Genomic DNA, 23,025 nt, shown 5'->3' with positions numbered 1-23,025 from the left:
GCCCGAGCATGGAAAAGCACAACGCTAAGCTGCAGGTGGTCGTTGCCACCATAAATAAAAGCCATCCCGGCCAAAGTGCACCCAAAGTACACCCAAAGTCTCCGACTTGAAATTATTCAACAAAGCCGTGACTGAGAGTGAGAGGAAAAGAAAGGGGACTCTCCTATGCCCCCACGGGATCTATTCTATCACGACACTGAAAAATGCGGAGGGAGAAGTGAGAATATCCGTACCTTTAACGGAAATGTGAGATGTTCTCATAACTGGTTGGTATGTATGACTTAACTGATAATAAAGACGGTGTTAGATGAAAGACTGAAGGATAAAATATAAAATAAATAAATGCATAAATGAACTCACGGTTGCATCCCGATGCACTCGATTAATGACCTTAGGTCAAACGAATGTGACAGGGGCCTAAAAAGAACCCGGGGCAAAAATAAATAAATAAGAAAGGGCAAGGAAATAAATGCGACGTAAGAAGCAAGACGAACAACGCACGTGAACGATGATGCTCCAGGCAACTTTTAACCGAGAATACCTGTGCAAGAGAGCAAGACACACAGAGACAAGAGAGGGAGAGGGGGGAAGAGAGAGAAAGAGAGAGGTCGTGGTTTTATGATGATTTTATTCAGATAAAAAACTGACGAGTCTCTCCATAAGAAAAAGGATGCGTGCGTAGTCCTCGAGTTTAGAGGGTAACTGAGTATAGGTTATCCGCTAGTTCCTATGATCATCAATAAGCTTTCTGACGATTAGCAAAAAAGGTCCCCCCCCAAAAGCCAAAAAGGTACTAACCATGCGCCGCCTTTAGTTGGTGGCTTTGGAGAAACTGGGGCTTATCGCTTATCTCGGATACCAGAATGTTCCGCCACTTAGTCCACCGCCCCACGTAAGCTTCCTAGGTACCTAATTGGTTCGTGTGCTATGTCTCAACCTTAGGTACTACCTAGGTACATAGTAGTGCTGTCTGCTTCGTACGTAACTACGTAAACTACCTTTCATAAAGTTTTATTATTCCTTTTCCTCTTTTTAGCATGTAGCAAGGGTTGGAATAATTTCTTATTAGTGCTTAAAATCTGGTACACTAGCCTAATTACTGCCCGTTATCCAGGGATAGCTCTGCAGCCAAAACTAACTTATACATCGCTTCACAACATTTTATATTATAACAATAATTAGTCTGAATATCATGGTATTGATTTTTATTAGGTACCTCATATTTCGACTCATCCTTTTTCAGTTCCTCCTATAAGCCCAATGGCGGTGTTAACCCCCTCCTCCCTCCCGCCATCTGCCCTTACATTCATTGCTCATACAAAATTCAAAATGACTCTGGCATCTCGAGGTCGACCAACCAAGGCAGTTGCATTGGATAATCTTCGGTGACCCCTTCAATTGCCGCATTCACAAAAAGAGTCTGCGAACCAGCTTGGAGGTGGTTCTGGTCACCAGTGCAATGGCTCGTTTTGATATATCCTTCACGACCAAGGCGAGCTCTCTTCTTTGATTTTTCCTCCGCCGTCTCGGGCGTGTCGAATTTCGATTTGCTCAGATTAGATAGCTTCTGAATTACTGTCGATTGTTCGTTGTCGATGTCCGCGAAATGAGATGGGACCTCGCTCACCTCTTTTCTCCATGTGACCAGCTTTGCTCCCCATCCTTCGTGGTTATGGCCGAAGCAATGGAACTTTGGTCGAGCCTGAGCAATAGCACCGAAAAGTTGGGGGCATCCTACCCTTTGTCGTGAGTTGGTAAAATCCATTATTCCGTGAGGAGGGCCGTGTGTTACTACTATGTCAACCCCTATCTCTTTGTCGATACCAAAGTCATGTCCCTCCTCAGGGTTGTATTGAAATCCCCAGTTGCTTAACGATGGTGTAAAGGGACTGGCGTAAACTTTTAGCTTGGCTCCGTTGGCTAATTCGAAGTGGTATATACCTTCCTTCAGAAAGACCACCCCGGCACTTCTCGCATCCTCAAAAAGCTGGTGTATCTCTCCGAAACCCCCGTAGATTTTTTCCACATCTTCGGGCTGTAAATCCGGGTTTTCTGCAATCTTATTCTTGAATAGTGGTACGTCAAGAGTAAAATCGTGGTTTCCTGCGATAACTAGCTTCAACGGCGCGTCGATACTTTTCAGAAGTTTAATCGTTGTTTTAAACTCCTCTATTTTGGATTCATCGGTAAGGTCACCACAGTGGATGGCTATATCTGCGGGTATATGCTGTATATTGGGTATATTTTCCCCATGTGTATCTGAAAGTATGAGGAATCGAGTTTTGATAGCCATGTTACAGGTTGAGTGGTACGGCCAAATTTATTACGTTCGCTTGTTGAATACCTAATATAACCTAGGAGGGTATGTTTTCGAATAGTTTCCTTATACGAACTTTTGGTTTGGGAGACCAAGCTAGCTGCCTAATACCTAGTAGAACTGATGAAGTGTAATGTAGCTAAACTTTCCCTTTCGGATTTCCTATATATCGGGACTAAATAAGTAATAGTCAGGTGAATAAGGATGGCGATAAAAGTCTGCTTGAAATGTACGACTAAGATATGTGTTGCAGATTCCTGACGTACTTGATTTAGTACGACCTGGTGTAATTTGATGTGATTTGGACGTTTGTTTTCTTTGAGCTATGTTGGTGATAATCTAGGTAGTCATAAGAGGGATATTTGTCTTATGTAAATTACATATGGGGAGATCCGGCATGGCCACTTCACTCATGTCTGCGAGTGTTTTTTGCTAATCCCAGACAGTAAACTTAAATATAGGTACCTACCTAGGTGCTTTACCTGGCATGAAACACCACATACAACTCTATTATGAATCGTACCATACTCATGGGTCAGATATATCGTAATAGGAACTGTGCTAACAAGAAATACACTTTTTGGCGAAGCAGTTTGTATCTGAAGATTACCTACAGGCTACGAATTTTATTACTAGATTACGAAGTCTACAATTAACAAGAGGTAATTAAAGTTTGGTGTATTGGAGCGAGTCATCGTTAACAGTATCGGGAGTGCTAAGCCTCGACCAGCCACATGAGGCGCATTTAGGAAAAAGACCGGAATAATTGCGGTTACGATCCGATTACCTATCAAGCTCAAAAGCTTTAGCGGGAGCCGCTAAAACGACCTCACATATATCTCTAACTAACCAACTTCTCCTTCCACCGAAATTACATCAATCAACCAACTAACCAACTAATTCCCACATCCCTCGAGACCATCCCCCCTCAAAAAAAGAACAGCCTCCTTCGGGCTTGAGTCAAGATGGCGAATCAACATTCCGTCCAGGCCGAACCGAAGGAGCACCACTTCCACCAGCACGATGCCATCAAGTCTGGAATAAAAGGCGCTCTGCTCGGCGGAGCCGCAGGCTTCATCTTCTCCGCCGCGCAGAATTCCCTCGCCAAGCGCAACGTCGGCGTCTGGGGCGTCTTCAGCAGGACTGGTAGCACCATTGGAATGTTCAGTACGTTTAATCAGTACCTAATCAGAAGCTCTACGTCGTAGAAAGAGAGACCCGAGGGGAGGAGCTTGTTATCGCCGCGGCGGGGAAAGCGAAGCTAAGCTAACCGTGGGGAAATTTCCATAGCTGCCGTCGGCGCCGTATACACATTCTCCAAAGATGCCGCCGCAAATTTAAGAGAGAAGGACGACACGCTGAACGTGACGATTGCCTCTTTCCTCTCTGGTGCTACAATCGGCCTTAGGAGTATGTCTTTTTTTTCTCTCTTTTTTTTTCGTCGCCTGATCAATCCCCATGTTTATGCGCAACGTGTCCTCATTACCTGCTAACTCCTCATAAAAAAAATCAGCCGGCCGAGTTCCCCAGATCCTCGGCTTCGGCGCCGCCTTCTCCGTCATCATGTCCACCTTCGAATTCACGGGTGGCAGCCTCCGCGGCGGGCCCCGCCCCGAGCTCCAAGACATGGACGAGTACGAGCGCAAGGAGTATTTGCGAAAGAACCGCCGGCGGCCCATCACAGAAACCATCTCCAATATTGGAGAGGGAAGAGGTATTTACACCGCATTATTGCAATTGCATTCCACATCACACAATCCTCGCGTTATTATCGCCGAATAGAAACACTAACGAGAATTACCCTCGCAGGTATTAAACCTCCGGGCTACGAGGAGCGCAGGCGGGAGCGCCTAAAGGAGAAGTATGGCGTTGAGATCAACCCCGTTTCGGCAGACGTGCATTAAGCAGAGAGATGAAAAATCCTGCAACCACAATTCACAGGGCTACTACAGTACATCAGGGAGCAAGAGCACTGTCTACTCGAGTAGCTCCCCATGAACAGAAAAAAAAGAAATACTGCTGACAAGTCGCGCCTATATCATATAAGCGACAAGCCATCATCATCATACGGCCTCTGTTCTATAATAAGCGCGAGAGAGAGGCCGGAAAAAACAAGAAGGATACCTTGTACATATAGAATCGCATATCCTCATGTGTTCTAACCACACTTCCTTCGCCTTCTATACGGGCGCTATGGCACAATGATGAGAAAAACAAAACCTAGCCTTTGCCGAGGACGCAATATCTTGACTCTGTGGTAAGTCAATTCATCTTCTCCTTATTCCCCCCCTCTTTTCTTACCCCGCGCCTTTCATATATGATGAGTTTCTCTTTAAGAGGCTGTTTATGACTCGTGTCTCACGAGCATGATTCATCCAATACACCATTGTTCTATCTTACCTGATTTACTGTCTGGCGCGCGGGATCCTCGTTACTCGAAACTTACCTACACTACCCTTTACGCGAAACCGAGACTAACGCATCCATTTTTTTTTCTTCTAGATCGTCAACCAACGTCTTTCGCTCTCTCTCTCTCTCTCTCTCTCATGATTTTGCATATAAAAGTATCATAACATAGTAATTTTGTAATCAATGCCTATTTGCCATTTGTTCACAATGCCCGACTTTTTGGGAATCCCTGCCAAACAACAAAACGCCTAAATCGTACCTAACTAGCCCGGCGTTCCTATCCTCGTAGAATAACCATAACCACAACAGGGCAAGGCTAGGTACCTGGTATGCCATTCTATATATGTACACAAGCTACACCGCAAAACAAAACAAAACAAAACAAAAAACCCCTGTTCCCCTATGCTTTACTGCAAAATAATACCAACCATCTAGAACGAACCACTTTACGTCGCGTAACGTTGTCCAGATTTCGAGAAACCCGCATGACAACTACCTAGAGGTACCTAAACTAACTCCTGTAAACGGGACTTGGACCTCTTTTTTGACATATTTCTTCAATATAGGTACCTCGGTTAGGTAGTCTGGAACCATGTTTTCACGAAGCACGTTTTTATATAACTCAACTTCGAGAATATTAGGTTAAGGTAGGTTGAGTTAGGTCTGGTTAGGTACCCCGATCTTAGTAAAAACTTTGTAAATCCGGTCCGGGACCTCCTATGGGCCGAGACTGCGCGGATGGCGGCGGAGGCGGTCCCCCCGGAGCCGGCCACTGACCGTGCTGGGGGAACAGCTGGCCGTACTGCTGCGGAGCGATCGGCAGAGGGGGCTGGAGCTGGGGGTGCGGCGGACCACTACTACCACTACCACCAACACCACCACCCTGTAGCGAGGGGAAAGTGTCGTCGTACGACACCGTGGACGGGTTGAATCCGCTCTGGGGATTCTCGCGCGTTTCCACGTCGTCGAGAGACCGGTATCCGTGCGCTCCGCCTTTGCCGCCTCTTCCGGAGCCCTTGAAGCCTCCGCGACCGCCGCCGCGGTTCCCTCTCGAGGCGTTGCCACCTCTGTAACCGCCGCGGCCGCGATTATCACCGCCTCCTCCGCTTCGTCCGTGTCCCTGATGGGTCGAAGTATGGTAATCGCGGGCGTTATTATTGCCGAAGTTCCCGCCGTGCTGGCGGGAATGGCGGTCGTCGTCGCCAGGGAACTTGCGCTTCGAGCCCCTGTGCGAGAATTTCTCGTGTTGGCTCTCGTACTGGTCTCCGTCCTGATCCTCCCGCTCGATGCGAAGCATGTATTTCTCGCCCACCGTCGTCTCGAACACGAAGGATTTATCGGGCGGGATCGGCTGCCAGTTCCGGATTTTGTTAACGTCCGGCGGGCGGGCACCTCTTCTCAAGCCTAATACGACGGAAGGCGATGGGTTGTCTGTATGGTAAGTGGCGTTGGCCGGTACGGGCCTCACGCGCGCCGCCCAGATATTGCCCTGAAGAGAGCCGATATCAACGACCTCCCACTTCATCTTGGAGTTCATACCACCTATCTTGTCCAAAATGTTCTTCGGGCAAGGACGCGGAGTGATGAGTATGGTATTAGCAAGGTACTTCAAATCCGTAACGTCCGGCACCTGGGAGTTTAGAAGTTTGATGAGCCTTTTTGTATCGTCTGGCGCGATCATGTAACTCGTAAAAAAGACCGTCTTCTTAATAGTCAGAGGCGCGCCTCGAGCATCGCTTCCTTTCTTCTTGACCAATTCGTTATGGACGTTGATCAGATGTTGTACTTCTGCTACTTCGACGACGGGGTCGAGAGTCGTAGACAATTCGGAGACCGGAATGACCTCAGCGGTAATTGGAGATCGTCCAATACTGATTTGCTGTGAATTGTAGTCGGCTAGGAAATCGCGAAAACCAGCAACATGCTTGGGGCGGTCTTCGTAAACGCGTATCTCCGATGCTGTTTTGTAGGTTCCTAATACGGCCCGGAGGAAGGCTTGTTTGAAGACCATGGTACTCGGAAAACGCTCGTTGTTGGGACCAACAGAGGGCTTCAGACCAATTAAGTCGAATTCGAGTCCTCTGCTCGCAACGATTCGTTTTATCAGTTGGGAGAATCCGTGCTCGGACCGTCCCGTCAGTAGAACACAGAGTGCATCGTCCTGCTTCATGCTCAGACGAACCAGCTCCACAATCTTCTCGTTCCACCAGCCATTCCACGCTCGTTTCTCTTCTTGTTCTACACCCTCGCCAGTCGCAGCTAATATCCTCGAATCGTGCCACCAACCGCCGTTGATGAAGACATAGGGGGTGCCTAATAAACCTAGAGTCGAGGCGTTCCATATCTTAGGGTTAGGTAGAGGAGTTTGGAATACTAAATTCGTGGGTAAGGTTAGTCGCGGAAGTGTATGGAAATAAAAAGATACGGGGGAGGCGAACAGGTATTATCGAAGTCGTAAACGTGGACGGTATTAATTTTGCCAACGGCTAAGGTTTTACTGTTAGCGAGGAACGTTGCTGATGGATATATATATGCATGAGGCTTATCTCGGATACGTACGAGGCAGCTTCTTGTTTGCAACCGACCATCGGTTAAGAGCTGTGAGGGTATAGCCATGGCTGGCGCTGTTGGCCTGATCGAGCGCCATCATTGACTTTTGTGTTAAGCGCGTAATGAGGCGAATATTGTGCGGCATACAACTATTAAAGTAAGGATCGCATATCGAGTCCTATGAGAAAATAAAAAACCAGAAGTTGGAAAGAAAATCCTGAGAAAATCTTGAACTGGGAGGATTTGAGTTATCTGGATGCAGTCAACCGAAATTGTTTGTTGTTTCTTGGAAATCTGGAAATAATATGAGTTTGAGCCGTCGCAATTATGTCAAGGTCCATACATGTATGTAACTACGAGGTACCTCTATGCATGTACAGAGACAATTGCAAGCATTGTATCTTATCGCATACTTAAGTTAGGTTCCTATCTTAGACCCTGCATCCTTGCATGGTATGCAAAGTGTGGCCCAAGCTCCTAATGTATAAAAGATTATGTACCGAGTACTCGAGACTTGTCACAATAGGATTGTTCAAATACACATGTGACAGGACCCAAACCAATCAACCACAATATTTACATTACAGTCAACTCTTAAACTCCAATGTGATACAACATCACCCGACGTGGGTCTTTTCCATCCAAACAATAAATCAGCTACCTAGGCGAGGTACCCCCCAAAGTTTCACAAGATACCTGGTTAGGTACCTCTGTTGCTCCATCCGAGACGGCGATGAGATAAGAACGAACAAAGAAACAATGGCAGCCCGCAACGCCATAACCTTGATCCAGAAATCCAAGCCGTCCTCCCCCGAGATCCTGCAGCTGCGGTGCCACATACGCCCTGGCGCCAGCAAAGTGCGGGAGGGAGTTGCCGCCGTGACGGACGAGTCTGTCGAGCTGTGCGTATCCGCTCCGCCGCAAGACGGCAGGGCCAACAAGGCCGTCATCGAGATATTAAGCGAGGTGAGTAGGTAGTATCGAGATTGTTCTTGCATTAGGTACTTGATGATATATGTGTATTTCACTTCCATATAACTAGAGATATTCAGTGTAAGTAAGTACCTGGCTTATGAGCCTTCCTTGGGGCAATCATATGAGGTATGCACTCACTACCTATATAATATAAAGTCTCCTAGTATCAAAATCAGAAATTCAGTATTATATCATATCATGTACCTACCTAAGGTAAGAGCTCATCTAACACAACAAACATCTCCAGATCCTAGGCGTCGCCAAGTCCGACTTGCAAATCACCCACGGCATGAAGAACCGGGACAAAACCATCAGCATCGCGAGCGCCTGCTTTCGGCGAGACAAGAGCGGTATGGACGACGAGGACCTAGTGGCTATTGTAAAACAGAAACTCCTCAGCCAGGAAACATCGTAAAAGCACAAGCTACTATTAATGAGATAGAGAGAGAGGCGTCAAAGAAGAAAAGAAAAAAAAGATAAGGTACCTTTTATTTCATAGTTACTACCTGTATGATTCACATAGTCCCCAACCTTAGAATACCTAAAACTCCATGCATAATGCCGTAATACCGAGAGAGGTATTCATTCCACCGAATACAGGTACCTAACATTACAGCCATAAAAGACTGACAAACCTCGAGAGTGCCCCGTAATCCCCCATGCATGGCTCAATTAGAACTCCATTGCTTGACTCTCCTCCCTTTCGCGCTTAATTTTCGGATCCCGCTCGTCCTTCATGAGCGCCAGCACGAAGCTCCGGAAATACTCGACGTAAGGGCGTAAGCTCGTCTTCTCCCAGTCCTGGAGGTTCTTGGCCTTATCTTCGGAGCCGTCCTCCCCCCCACCATTACCATTACCATCACCATCGCTGTTACCATCAGGCCTCCAGGAATCGATCTCCTCTAGCAGCCCCTGCACCGTCGGCACGCCGAGCGGGTCGAAGTCCTCCAGCTTCCGCGTGTCGATCGGCACGCACACCCGCCCCGTGCCCGGGTGCACGACGAAGGGCGATTTGAGCAGATGGTTCAGCTTCTTGCTGACCTCGATATCGAGCCGCGGGTACGTGTACTCGAGAACGATGTCTTGCTTGGCGTCCAACAGCGCTTTCGTGTCGAGGTTCTTGCTGCCGCCCCCCGAGCGCGCGAGCGAATCGATGTCGGCCCATTTCGACGTGCTCGCGCGGCCCGGCGAAGAATCCCATTTCTTGCGCAAGCTGTCGTTTAGGGCTTTGTCCGGGAGGAGGGAGAGGAGATGTTCTGCCCGCTCCGGTGAGGACCACGGGTCTTGTACTTCCAGAACGTCTTCTTGAAAATGCGGCGCTAGGATTTTTAAACTCCGGCTGTAGTGTGAAACTTTGTTAGTAGATGTACTTTGCTTTGAATAGACCTCTTCACAGCTGTAAAAAGTACCTGGGTAGCCATACCTTAGATGCGGATGTAACGGCCTCCACACGTTAACTTTCTTCCCGCTCTGCGCGCCGCCCCGGATCACTTCGAGGTATCCCGCAATAGACCTGCGCTTCTGATCGTCCATCGTGCGCGCCTTCTTGTCGCAGACCCAAGCGTGCGCACCTCTTCGCCCGGAGTAAACCCACATGATGTGCTTGAACCCGAAGTCCTCGCGCAGGGCCACGTCTACCACTTTGATGGCCATGGTGATGAACTGCCAGCAGCGGTTGCAGATGTTCGCCTTGTTGCAGCACGTCCGGATGTCGTCGTAATCCGTCAAGTCGATATCGAAGCACAGCTCCTTGGCCAGCGGCTTGAACGCGCTCGAGTTCCGCAGCGTCTTGCGGTCGCGCGGGTTCGTCGTGTACATGGGTCCGATTTCGAAACGGGACGGTAGTAAACGCAGTACATCTTTTCGAAGTCTGCAACAAGCAGATATGATGAGCCGTGGTGCTTCCAAGCAGAGAAGAAAGAAGAAAGCGTGAAGTTGTAAGAAAACTTACAGGTCAGCGGTGGGGAAGGAATTGTATCGGGAATAGATGTCGTTCTGTAAAGTGAAGGCAAATTCGCGGTGACCAAAGTCGTTGGTAGGAGTCGGGCTATGGTTCAGCCATTGAAACAGATACCGCCAAGGAAATAATCGCTGGTAGAACGTGCGCATAACCTCAGGGTTCGTAGCCGTTGCGGGAACATGTCCGTCACTATATCGTCTGTTAAAAAAGGTAGTCTTCCAGTCAAAGTAGATTCGGTATCTCACGGCGCCCATGATGGGAACTCGTCGTCCGAGTTATCAGAATCAAAGATATCTTCCAGCTTAACATCCATCTTATCCTCCCCTTTTATAGGAACCGGTAATGCATTTGTCTCCTCCATGGTAACGTCATTGTCAACGTCTTGACCGTCGTCGTTGTTAACAGGGGCGTCAGCCATGGTCTCTTCGACGGTGCCTGTATTTTGGTTATCAGTCTCGGGGGATATTGAATGAGGCATTTTAGTACAATTAACCCAATGGCACTCTTATGAAGGGTACCTAGGTTGGTAGGTATTGTATGAGGTATGTTGCGGACGGCTTGAAGGATGGAGGGGCAAGTTTAATTGAAATACTACAAGTAACCGCGTCGAGACGCGTCGTCGCGTTAATCGCATAAACGCGTATTATGTAAGTGTCCAGGGGCATTCATAGGTATTAGGTACCAGGTATTGTAGGTACCTAGGTACATGGAAGAATCTCCTGAAAACACCATACAACTTTTCTAAGTTTATATTCTGAGACACCCGGATGCAATTTTACTATTCTATTCACTATGGATCGATCTATGCACATGATAGAAGAGAGCCCTATGCCAACCCCTTACTATCTTCGCTAATAGCAGTTAGCTGCGAATCATTCTACCCATGTACATTGACACAATCCTATATCTTTTATGAACCCTTTCTAGGTAGCATTGCTCCTGATGAGCCCCAGAATATGTCCCCATAGGATTCGTGATTACATCCAAAGCCAATTTAATGGTGGTGAGGGCGGCGGGCAGTTCTTGCATCAGAACCTCGTCGCTCAGTATAGCATACCGTTAGCGCTATTAAGGTATCTCTGCGTGAAGATGAAAAGGATGAACATTTGGTCGAATTCGTCTCGCAAGGTGTTATGATTATGTGCATCACTCATCATCATCGTCGTCATCCTCCTCCTCATCGCTTTCCTCGTCGGCGTTTTCAAGCCACTCAACTAGTGGCTGGCATTTCTCCCGTACGTCTAACATCAAGCCTTCCTCCTTACCCCTGTCGTCTTCCCACCAGGCTAGGATACCTTCTTCCTCCAGAATGTCAAGATCGTACATCTGCTGCAGCATAGCAGCCAGGAGGTTTCCAGTTTTGGCAACTTCAACAAATCTGGAACTGCTTACGCATGCTTTCTGAACTGCTAGCGCAAATTCGACTTGTTCCGATACGGAATGATCACCAACTCCAACCTCCGAGACGAAACCTGTAGCGCCTGCCCGTGAGGTGAGTACTTGCTTAGCAGCCTTTGATGGTTCCAATGCGTCATTCTCCGAAGTTATAAGCTCGACCGCGCGCCGAACAAAGGCCGTCGCAACTGCCTTCCTCATAGCGGCGTCGGATGCGTTATTAGCAAGCCGTAATGACATGAATTCGAGCTTCTCAGATTCAAAGTTACCCGATGTCCCGCGGAGAACATCCAGTAACCCATGGACGGCGTCAGAATGAAAAGAGGAAAACGTCGGTGCCCCTGAATCATCGGAAGCAAAAGAAGAGAGCCGAGATCTCGAAGTAGGCTGGCTGGCATTGGGTGATACCGGACCTGACTCGTCGTCAGACAAATCGTCGTCGTCCGCAAGAGTCGAGACAGAAGAATCGGAAAGGTCAAGATCTTCCAGAGAGTATATAAGTGATTTTTGCAGTCTCGACGGGTCATCAACATCCGTTTCGTCATCCTCGAGATCCTCAAGCAGCGCCCCCTTGCCACCAGAACCAACGAATTCAGGCTGTGGTGATGCGAGCTGTCCATTATGAGAAAGAAGGGATAACATCGTAGCAGATTTGACATCTGTCTCGTCACCCAATTGAACTCCAAACGATACAAGCGCGCCTTCATGGACTACAGCCTTTTTACCCAATACTGCCTTCTCGGCTATGATGGCGTGCTCCACTACGGCCTCGTCGTGGACCGTAGTATCACCCCATATGAAGCTGTTGTTAATTCGAACGTTGCTGCCGATCTTGCAATTCCGACCAATAATACTATTTTGTACGATACTTCCTGGCCCAATATGAGTATCCTTTCCGATAATTGAGTTAAATACTTCGCTTTTAGACTCGATTTCAACGTCGTCCTCCTGGTACACGTTGTCGCTTTGAGTTTGATAGGACTGTCCCGGTAAGAGATTGCATTCAGGCGTGAATGGATATGTCCAGCCACTCAATACATCCTGGCTAATCGCATCGTACATCTGAAGATTCCTAACTCGCGCGCTGTAGCCTTCATTCACAATTTCTGTGTGAATCATCTTCCCGTTCAGCTCCCAGTCCTTCAGCACACCGTGGAGGAAATTGGCTCGGGGGAGCTCGTAGTCAAAGCTTTCGGACCATAAGGCGAGAACATCCGGCGTGCATATATCAATCTCGGCATCGATCAGGTCTGTGCGCGCCTCCGCTTCGCGATTCTCGAGTATGCTTGGGTCAAGGGTAAGATAATGATCGGTCTGTAACGGATGTATCTCTTCGTAGTGTAGGCATCTCTTGGCGTTAGGATCGATTATAAATGCCGGTGTTATTCCCTTGGTTTTGGTGTTGTGATCCCCTTCGCCAGCCTCCCGCAGCACCAGCGTCATACACGAGTCTCGATTCGCTTCTCGACGAGCCCTGTGCGCCGCCAAAGCCGCATCAAGGGAGATATTGGAAACCAGGTCCCCATGTACTAGTACGAAGTCTCCTCCGATGATGTTGCGCTTGTCTAGATCTCGAAGAAAATCGCCTATGGACCTAGCATCGGCAACACGGATAAATTCAAGGCTAGAGAAGGGACACGACTTCGAGTTAGGGGACCATCGCGAGTCGTGGACGTATCGCTCGATTTGATCATGATGGGCGCCACAGTATATGAAGACTTCCTGTACGCCATTCATGGCAAGAAACTCGAGCGTGTATTCGATAAGAGGTGTATTCGCAAGTGGGAGAAGACACTGCGAGTTTTTGGTTAGCAATCAGAGACAAACGAAAGGTTGGTAGGTTGGACGTACTCTTGGCTTCTCTAGGGAGAACGGGAGAAAACGAGTCTGGAACGAATCTGCTATGAGCTAGATAGACAGAAGCACATATACCGCGTTAGCCATACGATCGATAGCTCTCCCGCCAATGCCCCGCGATGCTTGGAAAAAATACACACCACAGCTTGAAGAACGTCTTCCCTCTTGTCCTCAGTTCCTGACTTATTTGATTTTTTGCCTTTAGCCGCAGCGCCGCCTCGTGCGGGTTTATTTTGCGACATGGCGGTCCAATTCGCACTATTTTCGCACTATTTATTGTAGGCGATATTGTGATGGTTGAGCTTAGATTTTGGGACTTGGGAATGAGTCAAAAGTTGATGGAGGGGCAGTAGTGAATATGTGGCTTAATATGATATTCCGCAAAATATGGCATTAATGGGTGCAGTCAATTCATTTATGCGGATACGTAGTAGTACCTATAATTACCTAAGGGACTTCAGATTATGCTAGGTTAGGTAATCATGGACCTTGGCAGGTTGGTTTGTTCCAATCCCGTTTGACTTTAGCAACCTTCAATAAATACTTACAGAGCCGTGGCGTCTAAATCAGCCGTTACCTAAAGACATTCTCCGGGATTAGCTAAAGAGCATACATATCAAAGCGATCTGAATTTGAAGCTTCTTATTTATATTTACTTACTGTTGGTTCAATTACTAAACTCCTGCCTTTTTATGAATCTTAAAGTTTGCATTTTAATATGGCATACCTAATCTAATATTGAGACAGGATCTACCATCCAAATAGCCAACCGCTGAATTAGGATACGAAACTACACGATAAAACACGTCGCCAGACACCACCTATACCTATGTAGATATGTACGCACGTTGCCGATCAGCGAGATACCGTATGTGTACCTAGGTAGTGTCCAAGCATGTAGTCTGGTATTCCACCATGGATCAGGGACGGTCTAGGCCAGGCGACGCAGGGGACCAACGGTAAGAGTGGGCCAAGGTGGAATGACTGCCGTGCAACGGACTACGGTCTAGGCTGGAATTCCAGAAATCCAGACCTCAAACCAAACTCCGTCAGCCAAAGCCCCCCCGGGCCGCAGACGCACGTCGACCGTTACTTTTACGCGGCTTGCATACATACATACCTACCTACCTACATATGTAGGCGCATGTGACATGTGCCGTACACATATGTATGTAGGTACGATGTACGTAGGGTACTGGCATGCTTCGAGGTCTCGATTAAGGCCTCAATATTGTAGATCTTCGATGTAGCTCAGATAAGTCGAGATGTAGCTAAGCTACTTGGGTTAGGTAGGTGGCTTGGGATTCGCTCTTATCCTTCTCACATTCAACGAACGAACGACCTGTACGTGTCACAATGTAGTGCTTCCCCGGAGCCCTGGGCACCTACATACATACATATATACATGATGTCTACCTAAGGTAGGTGAGTACATGGTATTTCTTCATCAGCCCTATGCTCTTTTACAGAAACCCGGTTAGGTCTAAAAGCAAGGTACATTTATACTACTAACCGCTTATGTGTAGGTCAGGTATTGGGTCGTATCTACGATTCATATTTTGTATATGTGATTTATTTTGGACCGCTTATTTCATCATGGTAGTGTTAGGTAGTAACACCAACCGTTGAAACTCGTCGTTGTCGACTATCTAGAGCAAGGGGTAGATGATAATCCGGGGAAGTTGTAACGCAAACACATAAGGAACAAGGTCCAGGGGAGTCGACCTGTACCAAAGCTTTAATACTTCCTGGGGCTCTTCCCCCATACTTCTGGAAGGCTAGGCCATAAGAGGATCGTCAATCAAGAATTTCCTATTAACTAGTTCATAGGTCCATAGGGGTAAAGTCGGGTGTCTAGATTTCGCAGATCATGTCACCACGTGCAGGGGAATAGGGACGGGGCCATTCTGCAACTAAGTGGATTGGACGGTAAATCCTTACAGACACTACGCAAGTTCGATCGCATTCTAGGCTGAGCCAGGCTTCGTCCATAATAATATATTCGTTAGGGGATCAGCCATGCTCTTTATTTTTTATTTTTTAAATATTCCTTTTTGCCCCCTTGCAACGTTCTATTGTTTGCTGTCACAAATTAATGAAGTTTGTACGCGTACACTCATAACAGATATGCTAAAAGCTCACCTAAGATGTTATCACATATGAGTTTACATAAAACGTTAATGGTAGCGGAAGCCCGGGATGACTCGACAGTTTGGGTTTGCTTTTCGTATTTAATATTAAATTTCGCAAAGTCTGGATTGTGTTGGTTTCCTTATCCTGAGTATAAAACACATGTTTCCCTACCATGTAAAATAGGTATTTTTTACTTCATTTCTCTCGTCTTAACCAGTGTAAGACAGATGAGAAATTACATTATTTCCTCTCAAGTGTCGTTCTTTCCATTAAAAATATGCGAGTGCCGCCCCTCCGGTCTTGTTCGCGGGTTCCTGCCATCGGATGGATCGAAAAAAAGCCATGCACGATATAACACTGTCAGCAAACGGCAAGTGCCACCACTACAAGCACAAAACTCCAAACATGAAAGGAAAGTACTTTCGGTCTGAAAAAGGCCAGGCAGGTGCAAATGACTTTTTTCTCTCTAAGGTCAGTGTATTTTCATGGACATATTGAGTTTGCGCTATCTTATTCATTTGCTCAACCCTTTTGAGCATGTCTTTTTCTTTTCCTTTTTTTAATTCCTTCAACATCACATCTCCCAAGAAAACATACCTACCTCAAACCTTGGTACTCTACTCGGAAAAAAAAAAAAAACACTACCGATACAAATGTCCGCCAGTCAAAGGATATGTCATTATTCTTATGTGCTTCATCCTTGAGTCATTCAAGAGAGAAACTCGAAACTCTCAGCTATAATCCTCACTCGTCCAGATAAGGAGTTACCCCAATTCAGCGAATCATGTTCTCCATGCTTTTAGGTCCTGCGATCAAGCAAACCCGATATGTTGAACATGACAAATATAACATATCCATCATGCCTTCGGTACAAGGGAAAAAAAGACATGGGCTCGTGTGATCCAAGTATCATGGAAACCCTGAACATATCCAATCTAACCTCAACCAGACCTCTCTCCAGCATTCCCCTCCCTCTCGTTCAGCGACCACTTACAGGCCCACCGCTACTGATACATATGCGACCTCGTTCTAGAAACATTAAAGGGGTATTCCATGATCTATCACTGAGCTCTATTCCGCTCCGATTGCGATAAACAGACTTTCCGACACAGCAACCAGTCAGATGCTTCCCATGCATAAGATATGCGATGACACCGACGCCAATGGCACCTCGTTTCCTTGCCACACCAACGACCGTATTCCGTATTTGAGCCGGCCTTATAGCAAATAGCAAAATAACCAAACATGTGCTAGGATATATACAAGTTGGAATCAAGATATCGATGCGAGATTACCGAGGAAGCCGTCATTGGTTATAATTCCCCTGTGACGTATATAATCGCTGTCGCTTCTCCGGCGGTCCTTCCGAGCGTTGCATGCCGTCAGGCATCCTTTGCTGAGGGGGCACGCCCATCTGGGGTATCATCGTATTTGCGTACTGCGGTTTCTGAGTTCCACCTGGCGTTAGTACCATTTGTGAACCGCTACCAGCACCTAGGTACCCTTGGTCCTGGCCCATCGTTGGCGAAGCATGCGGCATCTGACCCGGAGAATGCCACGAAGCACTTGTCGCTGGCGACTGTATCGGAGTGGTGTCAAATTTCCCGACAGCACCAGATGACGTTGCAGACAACGGCGCCATGCCCATACCCTGGTTCGAATATGGTCCAGGCGTCGGTGGTTGGCCCTGGCCACCATTTGGATACATTGAATCCATCATACTCTCCTGTGGAGGATTCCGTAGGAAGTTGGCAAGGTGCTTCCTCAACTTCCCAATCATGCCCTCCTTGGTAAATGGTTTAGCAAGGACGTCTCGCATTCCTAGGTGTAAAAGTCAGCATCCCAGCAACGAAACGTGAAATCGAGAAGAATTCCACTTACCCCAATGGAAGTATGTCTCGAGGTCTTGCTGGTTGATGTTGGAAGTCATGGCGATAATTGGCGTATTAGGTTGCACTTCGCGAATCATAGCAGTTGCTGAGACACCATCCAACTGCGGCATGATGATATCCATGAAAATCAAGTCGTAGTAATGCTGTTTCGCATTGACTTTATTCACAGCTTCGAGACCGTCGCGCTACATCGAACAGTTAGTCAAACAAGCTGGTATACAGGCCGATAATTACAACTACGTACTGCAATCTCTACACCACAGTCATACTGGGCAAGGAATTTAGAGCCAATTCGAGAGCACGTTCTATCATCTTCCACGAGGAGGACGACTGGCTTTTTCGACCCCCAAGGCGAACCATTTTGCGATGCAGCTCCCGGCGGGGTTTGCGAATGCATGGAAGGGCCATTAAATTCGTGGCTAGGACCCATCGCATTCTCCTGGACAGGCCGGTTATACGGAAGGTTGTTGATGTGCTCAGCAGCGAAGGGATCTATGCCTACCGTTTGTCCAACAGGGTACACAAGGTGTCGCATGTCATTCAAAGGGTCATGCAGGAATGGATTTACGCCACCCACACCAGGCGGTCCCATCATCCCCGAAGAGCCAGCAGATTCGGGAGAGCCACCTACTTGGTGTAGTTGAACAGACATGCGGTTTAAATCCCGGTCTGCAACATGATCTACCTGGAGGCTGTTTAGAATGTCACGGGCGCGGCGCAGCTCGAGAGGCGACTCGGAGCCATCTGACAAGAGATTCGAAGTGTTAGAGGTGTATCCGGTTGAGTGACCTTGGTTCCGACTGTCTTTCCTTTCCTGTTCGGCCTTGTTTAAGTGGTTGATAAGCTCGTTGTGTACCTGGTTTTGTGCGCGAACCAGCTTCTGTAGATGGAGTATTTCGTCTACGAAGATCTTGTTCGCATTCACGATCTCGTGATATGATTCTTGGAGTTGTTGGACCTGCTGTTGTGTAGCAGCGAGGGTTTCGCTAAGAACGAGAACCTGTTGGTTAGAAACCCCGAACTGTTCCTCCGCGGCCTGAGCCTTCCTAGGTGCTGGGGCTTTTCGTCGGATATTGTCAAGGTTATCTTTCCTATCAGCTCGAAACTCGGGGTGTTTGAATTCCCATGCCTGTATGCGGCATTAGTATCTTCCGAGCCAACATAACCGCACAGGAGGGTAAGTATTACAGATGCGCCATATGGAGATTGTCCATTCTCTTCATTATGCCGTACTTTGTGGAAGTCGTATTTATTAAGTTGCCGAACAAAACTCGCGAAGTTACTATGTTTAAAATGTTTTGGTAGTATGGTCTTGGTAAATTTCTCATTCTGCAAGCGAAAAATTAATACCAACGTCAAATGAGACAGAAGCAGAGCTCGCGTATTTACCTCGAGGACGACAAAGCTGTCGCCTTCATTGCCCCACCGTACTACCTCGCTGTAGGCCGGATCCTCCAACATCCTACAATGAAAAACGAATATAGTCAGTATGTATAAACTAGCAGAGACAAAGCCGGTCGACAACTAGGAAAAGTCGCGAATTACTTATATAGCTTGCGAACCTGGAGTAAGGTATGTTAGCGGTTTGTACATGCGACAGTTCACAATAACACAAACTAGAATATAAGATCATGATAGTCAAACTCACAAAGTCACTTGAGTTGTTGCCTGCGCCCTGCGCTACGGCAACTATATCGGCTTCCGGCATGTTGGGCGATTGGCCTGAAGCCTGAAGCCTAAAGCCTAATGATAACGATGCCTTCCTCGACGGGTCAATTATATCGCCGGGCGCGCGTTAAAATCGATCGTCTCTCGTATGAAGGTTGGGAAGAAGCTCGGTTGGTGGCACGGCAAGGACGGGGTTGACGATCGTGCAACTTGACCTTGGGCGACAGCTACTCTACACTTTACGTACTCGTTTCGTGTTCGTGACTGGATTTGTCCCGTCTGGGGTTGTGTCGAGCTGTAGGCGGTTGTGTTGGTATGCGCTGCCTGTTATATCTGTATCTCCAAGTACCGTACAGACACGCAATCGATACGATAACAATAGCCGACCCTTCGCAGTCAGTCGCCTGTTCCGCGGGTGTTGAGACTCCGGCGATAGATGATGCCAAGGACGATGCAGCAGAAGAGGTAGCTAATTATTAGTGTCTTCGTCTGGTGCTGAACAAAAAAAAAACAAAAAACACAAAAAAAAAACCAAGGACGGTGTCCGCCTATGGAGTTTAAGTTGTGTCACTCAATTGGCGGGAAGGGTTTCCACGACTCGATATGAATAAAAAAATAATAAAAAAAAACTATGACGAGCTGACCCGAACAGGGAAATGTCTAAAGACTGAAGACTGAATTGAATGGACAGGGTGCACGGGCGGAATTCGGGTACACCTCTTTTTTTGGGGCTGCCTGGCTAGGCTAGCTTTGCGAGGTTACAATAATGAAAATCAGAGAGAGAGGGAATGCTTCAATTCATACCCTACATAATATAGGTGGGCGTCTTCGCAGAAATCCTGGCAACAAAGACTGGTGGATAGAATGGGGACTATTTTATCGTGTAAGTGCACATACCACACACACACACACACACACACAAAAAGAAGGGCAAAAGATGGGTATGGCTAATAAGCAAGCAAGCAAGCTTCGGAGAGTGTAAGCCAAAAGAGAGCTCTTATTCTCTCTCTATTTTTCTTTCTTTCTTTCTTTCTTTCTTCCTTCTCCTCTCCTCTCTAAGGGAAATCTCCCAAGCAAGGACGAGCGTGACGGCATAAGGTCATCCTCATCCAACCTGGAAAAGTCATTCATGGTCTACTATTGACGGAGTTGGTGTGGACCCCTGCTACTACTATCTCCTTGGTACCTCCGTACTACTTACTTCCTTTACAGGCTAAGTTGATCCTCTATCTTTTTTTCTTTTTCCTTTTTTTTTCCTTTCTATTATCCCCTATTTTTATTTCGTCTATTTCTGTCTCTCTTCTCCGCTATCCGACCATGCCTTTACGATCTGTTATTAATTTGCAAGCTCGCAGTATGTCGCAACGACCGTAACAACCGCAACGGCCCTTGTTCGTTCAGCAGAATTAGACGGTCATATCATACATAGTATTGTGCAATACTGCATACGTCGTGCATTAGGTACATATGGGATGGCTGCCATGCTGCTGCGGGGAAATTCTGTCGAATCATCGCAAGCGGACCAACGGGGATGCCAATAACTACGAACAAAAAACACATGTGCTGTTATGTAGGTATTGGCCTATGACTTAAAAAAAAATACAAAACAAGACAGCTTATACCGTATCATCGTGGCTATACCGTATCGTATCTATACTGTATGGGCGGTTCTCAGGTAGGTACCTACCTAGGTAGTTTCAACAGCCCATTGGTCTCCTCTAAGGTAGAAGCAGCTGGTTCAGCAGCAACAAACCCAACTAACATTAGATCTTACCCGCTCCTCTCTATAGTCGGATTAGTTCGGCATGAAAGCGGCAAATTTTTGCAACAGGTATTCCTTAAAATCAGCTCTAAGCGAGCAGATAGTTCAAAATTCAAGGATGCGAGGAGATCGCGCATAATAAAACCTAATAAAGGAGACCTCTTTCTTGGGTTTCTTTTACAGTATAGATATTGTCACGATGGGTTCGCTAGTTACAGGTAGCACGACTCATGCTCCCTCAATCCTCCCCATGGGGGCTAATCTATCACCATAGGATGACAGCGTTACAGCTACCATCAACCTACTCGTTTGCATCGGATGGATTCTTTTCCCAGGTAACCTATCCAGGTAATACATTACCCGACTTGAAAATAACTTCGGCCTAAAAGTTTCCGGCATAGGATCCGAAAGTATACACGCTCTTCAACTTGGGTATTTACGTAGCCAATCATCAATTTTCAGCTGTTGTATAGATGTAGATATTGCATATCCAGCCCAAGTCAGAGAAGCAAATAAGCACACTAACTTTACGGCATTCGCTGATGGGATCTATCGACTTTGCAGTCGAATCACAAGACTATGGCGTTTAACCCGACAACCCACTTACACGATGTCCCATCCCTAGAGGATGGGAAACCGAACCTGGCGTTTGCGCCTCATTGTCTACAGCACGTTGGCTTCCTCCGCTTTAGTGAGCTTCTGGAATTCCAGCTGAAGTAAATAAGAACGTTCCGACCCGTCCCGTCATATTTGGGGACAGACAGTCCGGTCCAGAAGCTCCAGCGGCTTGGGTCCAGGAACGTGGTCTGTTTTAGCATGTCCGGCCGGCACTACCGTAGCTGGCTGGTGCTAATGGTAATGGCTTGGTATGTACTACCTACCCAAGATGCGAGAGATGCGTACCTAGTTTTATTTCCAGGCTAAAGCAAGAAGAACTAAGCTATCCGTATACCTACCTCGATACTATCTAATAGATACCAGGTAGGTATGTCCTATATTTTTTTTTTTCTAAAGAGAAAAAGGATACGATAGTCGCTTAATTCCTACCTTTCAAGAAACTAACCTTAGGTACACTAGTCAAGAGCATACCTTAGTACTTCCTAACCTACATGGTAAGCCGGTCATAGCGTTAGAGCTACATACCTGTTAGTACGCAATACCATGACGAATTTCGAAAGCTAGGTAGTAGTGGTACCTAATCCGCGACTCGGCCGATACAAATATCTCGTAAGAAATAGAGACATACCTAGGTCAAGCCACAACGAAGAGAGCGCTTTTGCATCCTCTCTACTAGTCTTCATTCCATAGAGGTAGGTATCGGAGCACCCGATTTTAGAGACAAATAAGTATAGATTTTGCTTCCCTCTTCTAGTTGACAGAAACGAGGAAAAGACGTGGCTTGACCCGCTAGCTTGCTCTAGCTAAACAGGGAGAGGGAAAAAGATGATGTCGATCGTAGAGGTAAGAAGGAAAAAAAAAACTGCCCTTTCCCCGAGCTGCCTGGGCTGCCCGCCAAGCCGAATTGCAACCCCTAAAAGCGCAAGTGATCGACAACCAATACCGCGATAAGCACGAAAATCGCGACACCCGTTTAGCAGCACATTATTTACCGCACCTCACGCAACTGCAAACCGATTTTGAGCTATTATAAGTGCTGTCTCAGCCTACATACCGTTTTACCTTGGTCTTAGGTCCTAGATCCGAGAAAGACAAGGGGTAACTCGCGAACAAGAGGAGTTACCTTGACCAAAGGGATGACGAGAGGCGGCGGACGGCTTGGGAATTCCGGAAAGGCTTATTTTAATTGCCAGTCCATGTCCTTGATCGCTTAGGGGATAGCAGGATAGGTACGGCACTACGCAAGCGCGACGAAAGAGGTGGGAAGAACTTAGCCAGTCGGATTACTTTGCTCTTCTAGGTACCCGCGCGTAATCATGTCCGCAGGTCGAGGCGAAGAAGCCCAGGTGTGTAATATGTAATACTACCTCGACGTGTTTGTGTTAAGCACCTACAGACCTATAAGCAAAGGAGGCAGCTCGCTCTCACTCTGTCAGCATCTTCTTAGCGGATTTGAGCTAGCAGATGCGGTAAGACCCAAGAGATGATT

The 23,025-nt window shown here is 47.2% G+C and overlaps 8 protein-coding genes across 8 annotated transcripts; 3 read left to right on the top strand and 5 right to left on the bottom strand.

Annotated features, from left to right (window-relative positions):
* Positions 1-948: 948 nt before the first annotated feature.
* On the bottom strand, positions 949-2,707 carry F4812DRAFT_426440 (Metallo-dependent phosphatase). The gene has a single exon (XM_047934015.1). It carries the CDS (start codon positions 2,291-2,293, stop codon positions 1,325-1,327), a length of 969 nt encoding a protein of 322 aa, XP_047790678.1. The 5' UTR covers positions 2,294-2,707; the 3' UTR covers positions 949-1,324.
* Positions 2,708-3,139: 432 nt separating this feature from the next.
* F4812DRAFT_426436 (uncharacterized protein) lies at positions 3,140-4,922 on the top strand. Its single transcript, XM_047934014.1, has 5 exons — positions 3,140-3,484; positions 3,608-3,727; positions 3,831-4,031; positions 4,127-4,574; positions 4,820-4,922. Exons 1-4 carry the CDS (start codon positions 3,283-3,285, stop codon positions 4,219-4,221), a joined length of 618 nt encoding a protein of 205 aa, XP_047790677.1. The 5' UTR covers positions 3,140-3,282; the 3' UTR covers positions 4,222-4,574; positions 4,820-4,922.
* Positions 4,923-5,408: 486 nt separating this feature from the next.
* On the bottom strand, positions 5,409-7,373 carry F4812DRAFT_458797 (uncharacterized protein; the record flags this gene model as incomplete). The annotated part of the gene is made up of 3 exons (XM_047937415.1): positions 5,409-7,099; positions 7,165-7,212; positions 7,286-7,373. 3 exons carry the CDS (start codon positions 7,371-7,373, stop codon positions 5,409-5,411), a joined length of 1,827 nt encoding a protein of 608 aa, XP_047790676.1.
* A 662-nt stretch (positions 7,374-8,035) lies between these two features.
* Positions 8,036-8,666, top strand: F4812DRAFT_458796 (YggU-like protein; the record flags this gene model as incomplete). The annotated part of the gene is made up of 2 exons (XM_047937414.1): positions 8,036-8,242; positions 8,499-8,666. The coding sequence occupies 2 exons, from the start codon at positions 8,036-8,038 to the stop codon at positions 8,664-8,666; spliced, it is 375 nt and encodes a 124-aa protein (XP_047790675.1).
* On the bottom strand, positions 8,224-10,762 carry F4812DRAFT_426427 (prim-pol domain-containing protein). The gene is made up of 5 exons (XM_047934013.1): positions 10,457-10,762; positions 10,203-10,400; positions 9,675-10,121; positions 8,499-9,590; positions 8,224-8,333 (listed from the first exon to the last, which is right to left on the bottom strand). Exons 1-4 carry the CDS (start codon positions 10,687-10,689, stop codon positions 8,924-8,926), a joined length of 1,545 nt encoding a protein of 514 aa, XP_047790674.1. The 5' UTR covers positions 10,690-10,762; the 3' UTR covers positions 8,224-8,333; positions 8,499-8,923.
* Positions 10,763-10,963: 201 nt separating this feature from the next.
* Positions 10,964-13,856, bottom strand: F4812DRAFT_426426 (nucleotide-diphospho-sugar transferase). Its single transcript, XM_047934012.1, has 3 exons — positions 13,604-13,856; positions 13,458-13,514; positions 10,964-13,400 (listed from the first exon to the last, which is right to left on the bottom strand). Exons 1-3 carry the CDS (start codon positions 13,703-13,705, stop codon positions 11,358-11,360), a joined length of 2,202 nt encoding a protein of 733 aa, XP_047790673.1. The 5' UTR covers positions 13,706-13,856; the 3' UTR covers positions 10,964-11,357.
* Positions 13,857-15,530: 1,674 nt separating this feature from the next.
* Positions 15,531-16,225, top strand: F4812DRAFT_363617 (uncharacterized protein). Its single transcript, XM_047931878.1, has one exon. The coding sequence runs from the start codon at positions 15,611-15,613 to the stop codon at positions 16,025-16,027; it is 417 nt and encodes a 138-aa protein (XP_047790672.1). The 5' UTR covers positions 15,531-15,610; the 3' UTR covers positions 16,028-16,225.
* Positions 16,226-16,796: 571 nt separating this feature from the next.
* Positions 16,797-19,333, bottom strand: F4812DRAFT_363615 (HSF-type DNA-binding-domain-containing protein). The gene is made up of 7 exons (XM_047931877.1): positions 19,137-19,333; positions 19,034-19,050; positions 18,878-18,950; positions 18,677-18,817; positions 17,733-18,617; positions 17,478-17,673; positions 16,797-17,417 (listed from the first exon to the last, which is right to left on the bottom strand). Exons 1-7 carry the CDS (start codon positions 19,194-19,196, stop codon positions 16,903-16,905), a joined length of 1,887 nt encoding a protein of 628 aa, XP_047790671.1. The 5' UTR covers positions 19,197-19,333; the 3' UTR covers positions 16,797-16,902.
* Between the last annotated feature and the right edge of the window lie 3,692 nt (positions 19,334-23,025).

Source organism: Daldinia caldariorum (genome assembly GCF_022478825.1).
Source record: "Daldinia caldariorum strain CBS 122874 unplaced genomic scaffold F4812scaffold_7, whole genome shotgun sequence".
Lineage (NCBI taxonomy): Eukaryota > Fungi > Ascomycota > Sordariomycetes > Xylariales > Hypoxylaceae > Daldinia > Daldinia caldariorum.
The sequence above is the reverse complement of the archived record's forward strand: the minus strand, read 5'-3'. Positions and strand labels throughout refer to the sequence as shown.

Bases quoted from the DNA above. Each gene is read 5' to 3' on its own strand.
- F4812DRAFT_426440 (XM_047934015.1), bottom strand. From the start codon at position 2,293: ATGGCTATCAAAACTCGATTCCTCATACTTTCAGATACACATGGGGAA.
- F4812DRAFT_426436 (XM_047934014.1), top strand. From the start codon at position 3,283: ATGGCGAATCAACATTCCGTCCAGGCCGAACCGAAGGAGCACCACTTC. The intron at 3,485-3,607 runs GTACGTTTAATC...AAATTTCCATAG, and splicing joins TAGCACCATTGGAATGTTCA to CTGCCGTCGGCGCCGTATAC. The intron at 4,032-4,126 runs GTATTTACACCG...TTACCCTCGCAG, and splicing joins CAATATTGGAGAGGGAAGAG to GTATTAAACCTCCGGGCTAC.
- F4812DRAFT_426427 (XM_047934013.1), bottom strand. From the start codon at position 10,689: ATGCCTCATTCAATATCCCCCGAGACTGATAACCAAAATACAGGCACC. The intron at 10,401-10,456 runs GTGAGATACCGA...CAGACGATATAG, and splicing joins GAGTTCCCATCATGGGCGCC to TGACGGACATGTTCCCGCAA. The intron at 10,122-10,202 runs GTAAGTTTTCTT...TGCTTGTTGCAG, and splicing joins TCCTTCCCCACCGCTGACCT to ACTTCGAAAAGATGTACTGC.
- F4812DRAFT_426426 (XM_047934012.1), bottom strand. From the start codon at position 13,705: ATGTCGCAAAATAAACCCGCACGAGGCGGCGCTGCGGCTAAAGGCAAA. The intron at 13,515-13,603 runs GTGTGTATTTTT...CTGTCTATCTAG, and splicing joins AAGACGTTCTTCAAGCTGTG to CTCATAGCAGATTCGTTCCA. The intron at 13,401-13,457 runs GTACGTCCAACC...AAAAACTCGCAG, and splicing joins TCTCCCTAGAGAAGCCAAGA to TGTCTTCTCCCACTTGCGAA.
- F4812DRAFT_363617 (XM_047931878.1), top strand. From the start codon at position 15,611: ATGTTATCACATATGAGTTTACATAAAACGTTAATGGTAGCGGAAGCC.
- F4812DRAFT_363615 (XM_047931877.1), bottom strand. From the start codon at position 19,196: ATGCCGGAAGCCGATATAGTTGCCGTAGCGCAGGGCGCAGGCAACAAC. The intron at 17,674-17,732 runs GTACGTAGTTGT...TGTTCGATGTAG, and splicing joins ACTGTGGTGTAGAGATTGCA to CGCGACGGTCTCGAAGCTGT. The intron at 17,418-17,477 runs GTAAGTGGAATT...TTTTACACCTAG, and splicing joins CGAGACATACTTCCATTGGG to GAATGCGAGACGTCCTTGCT.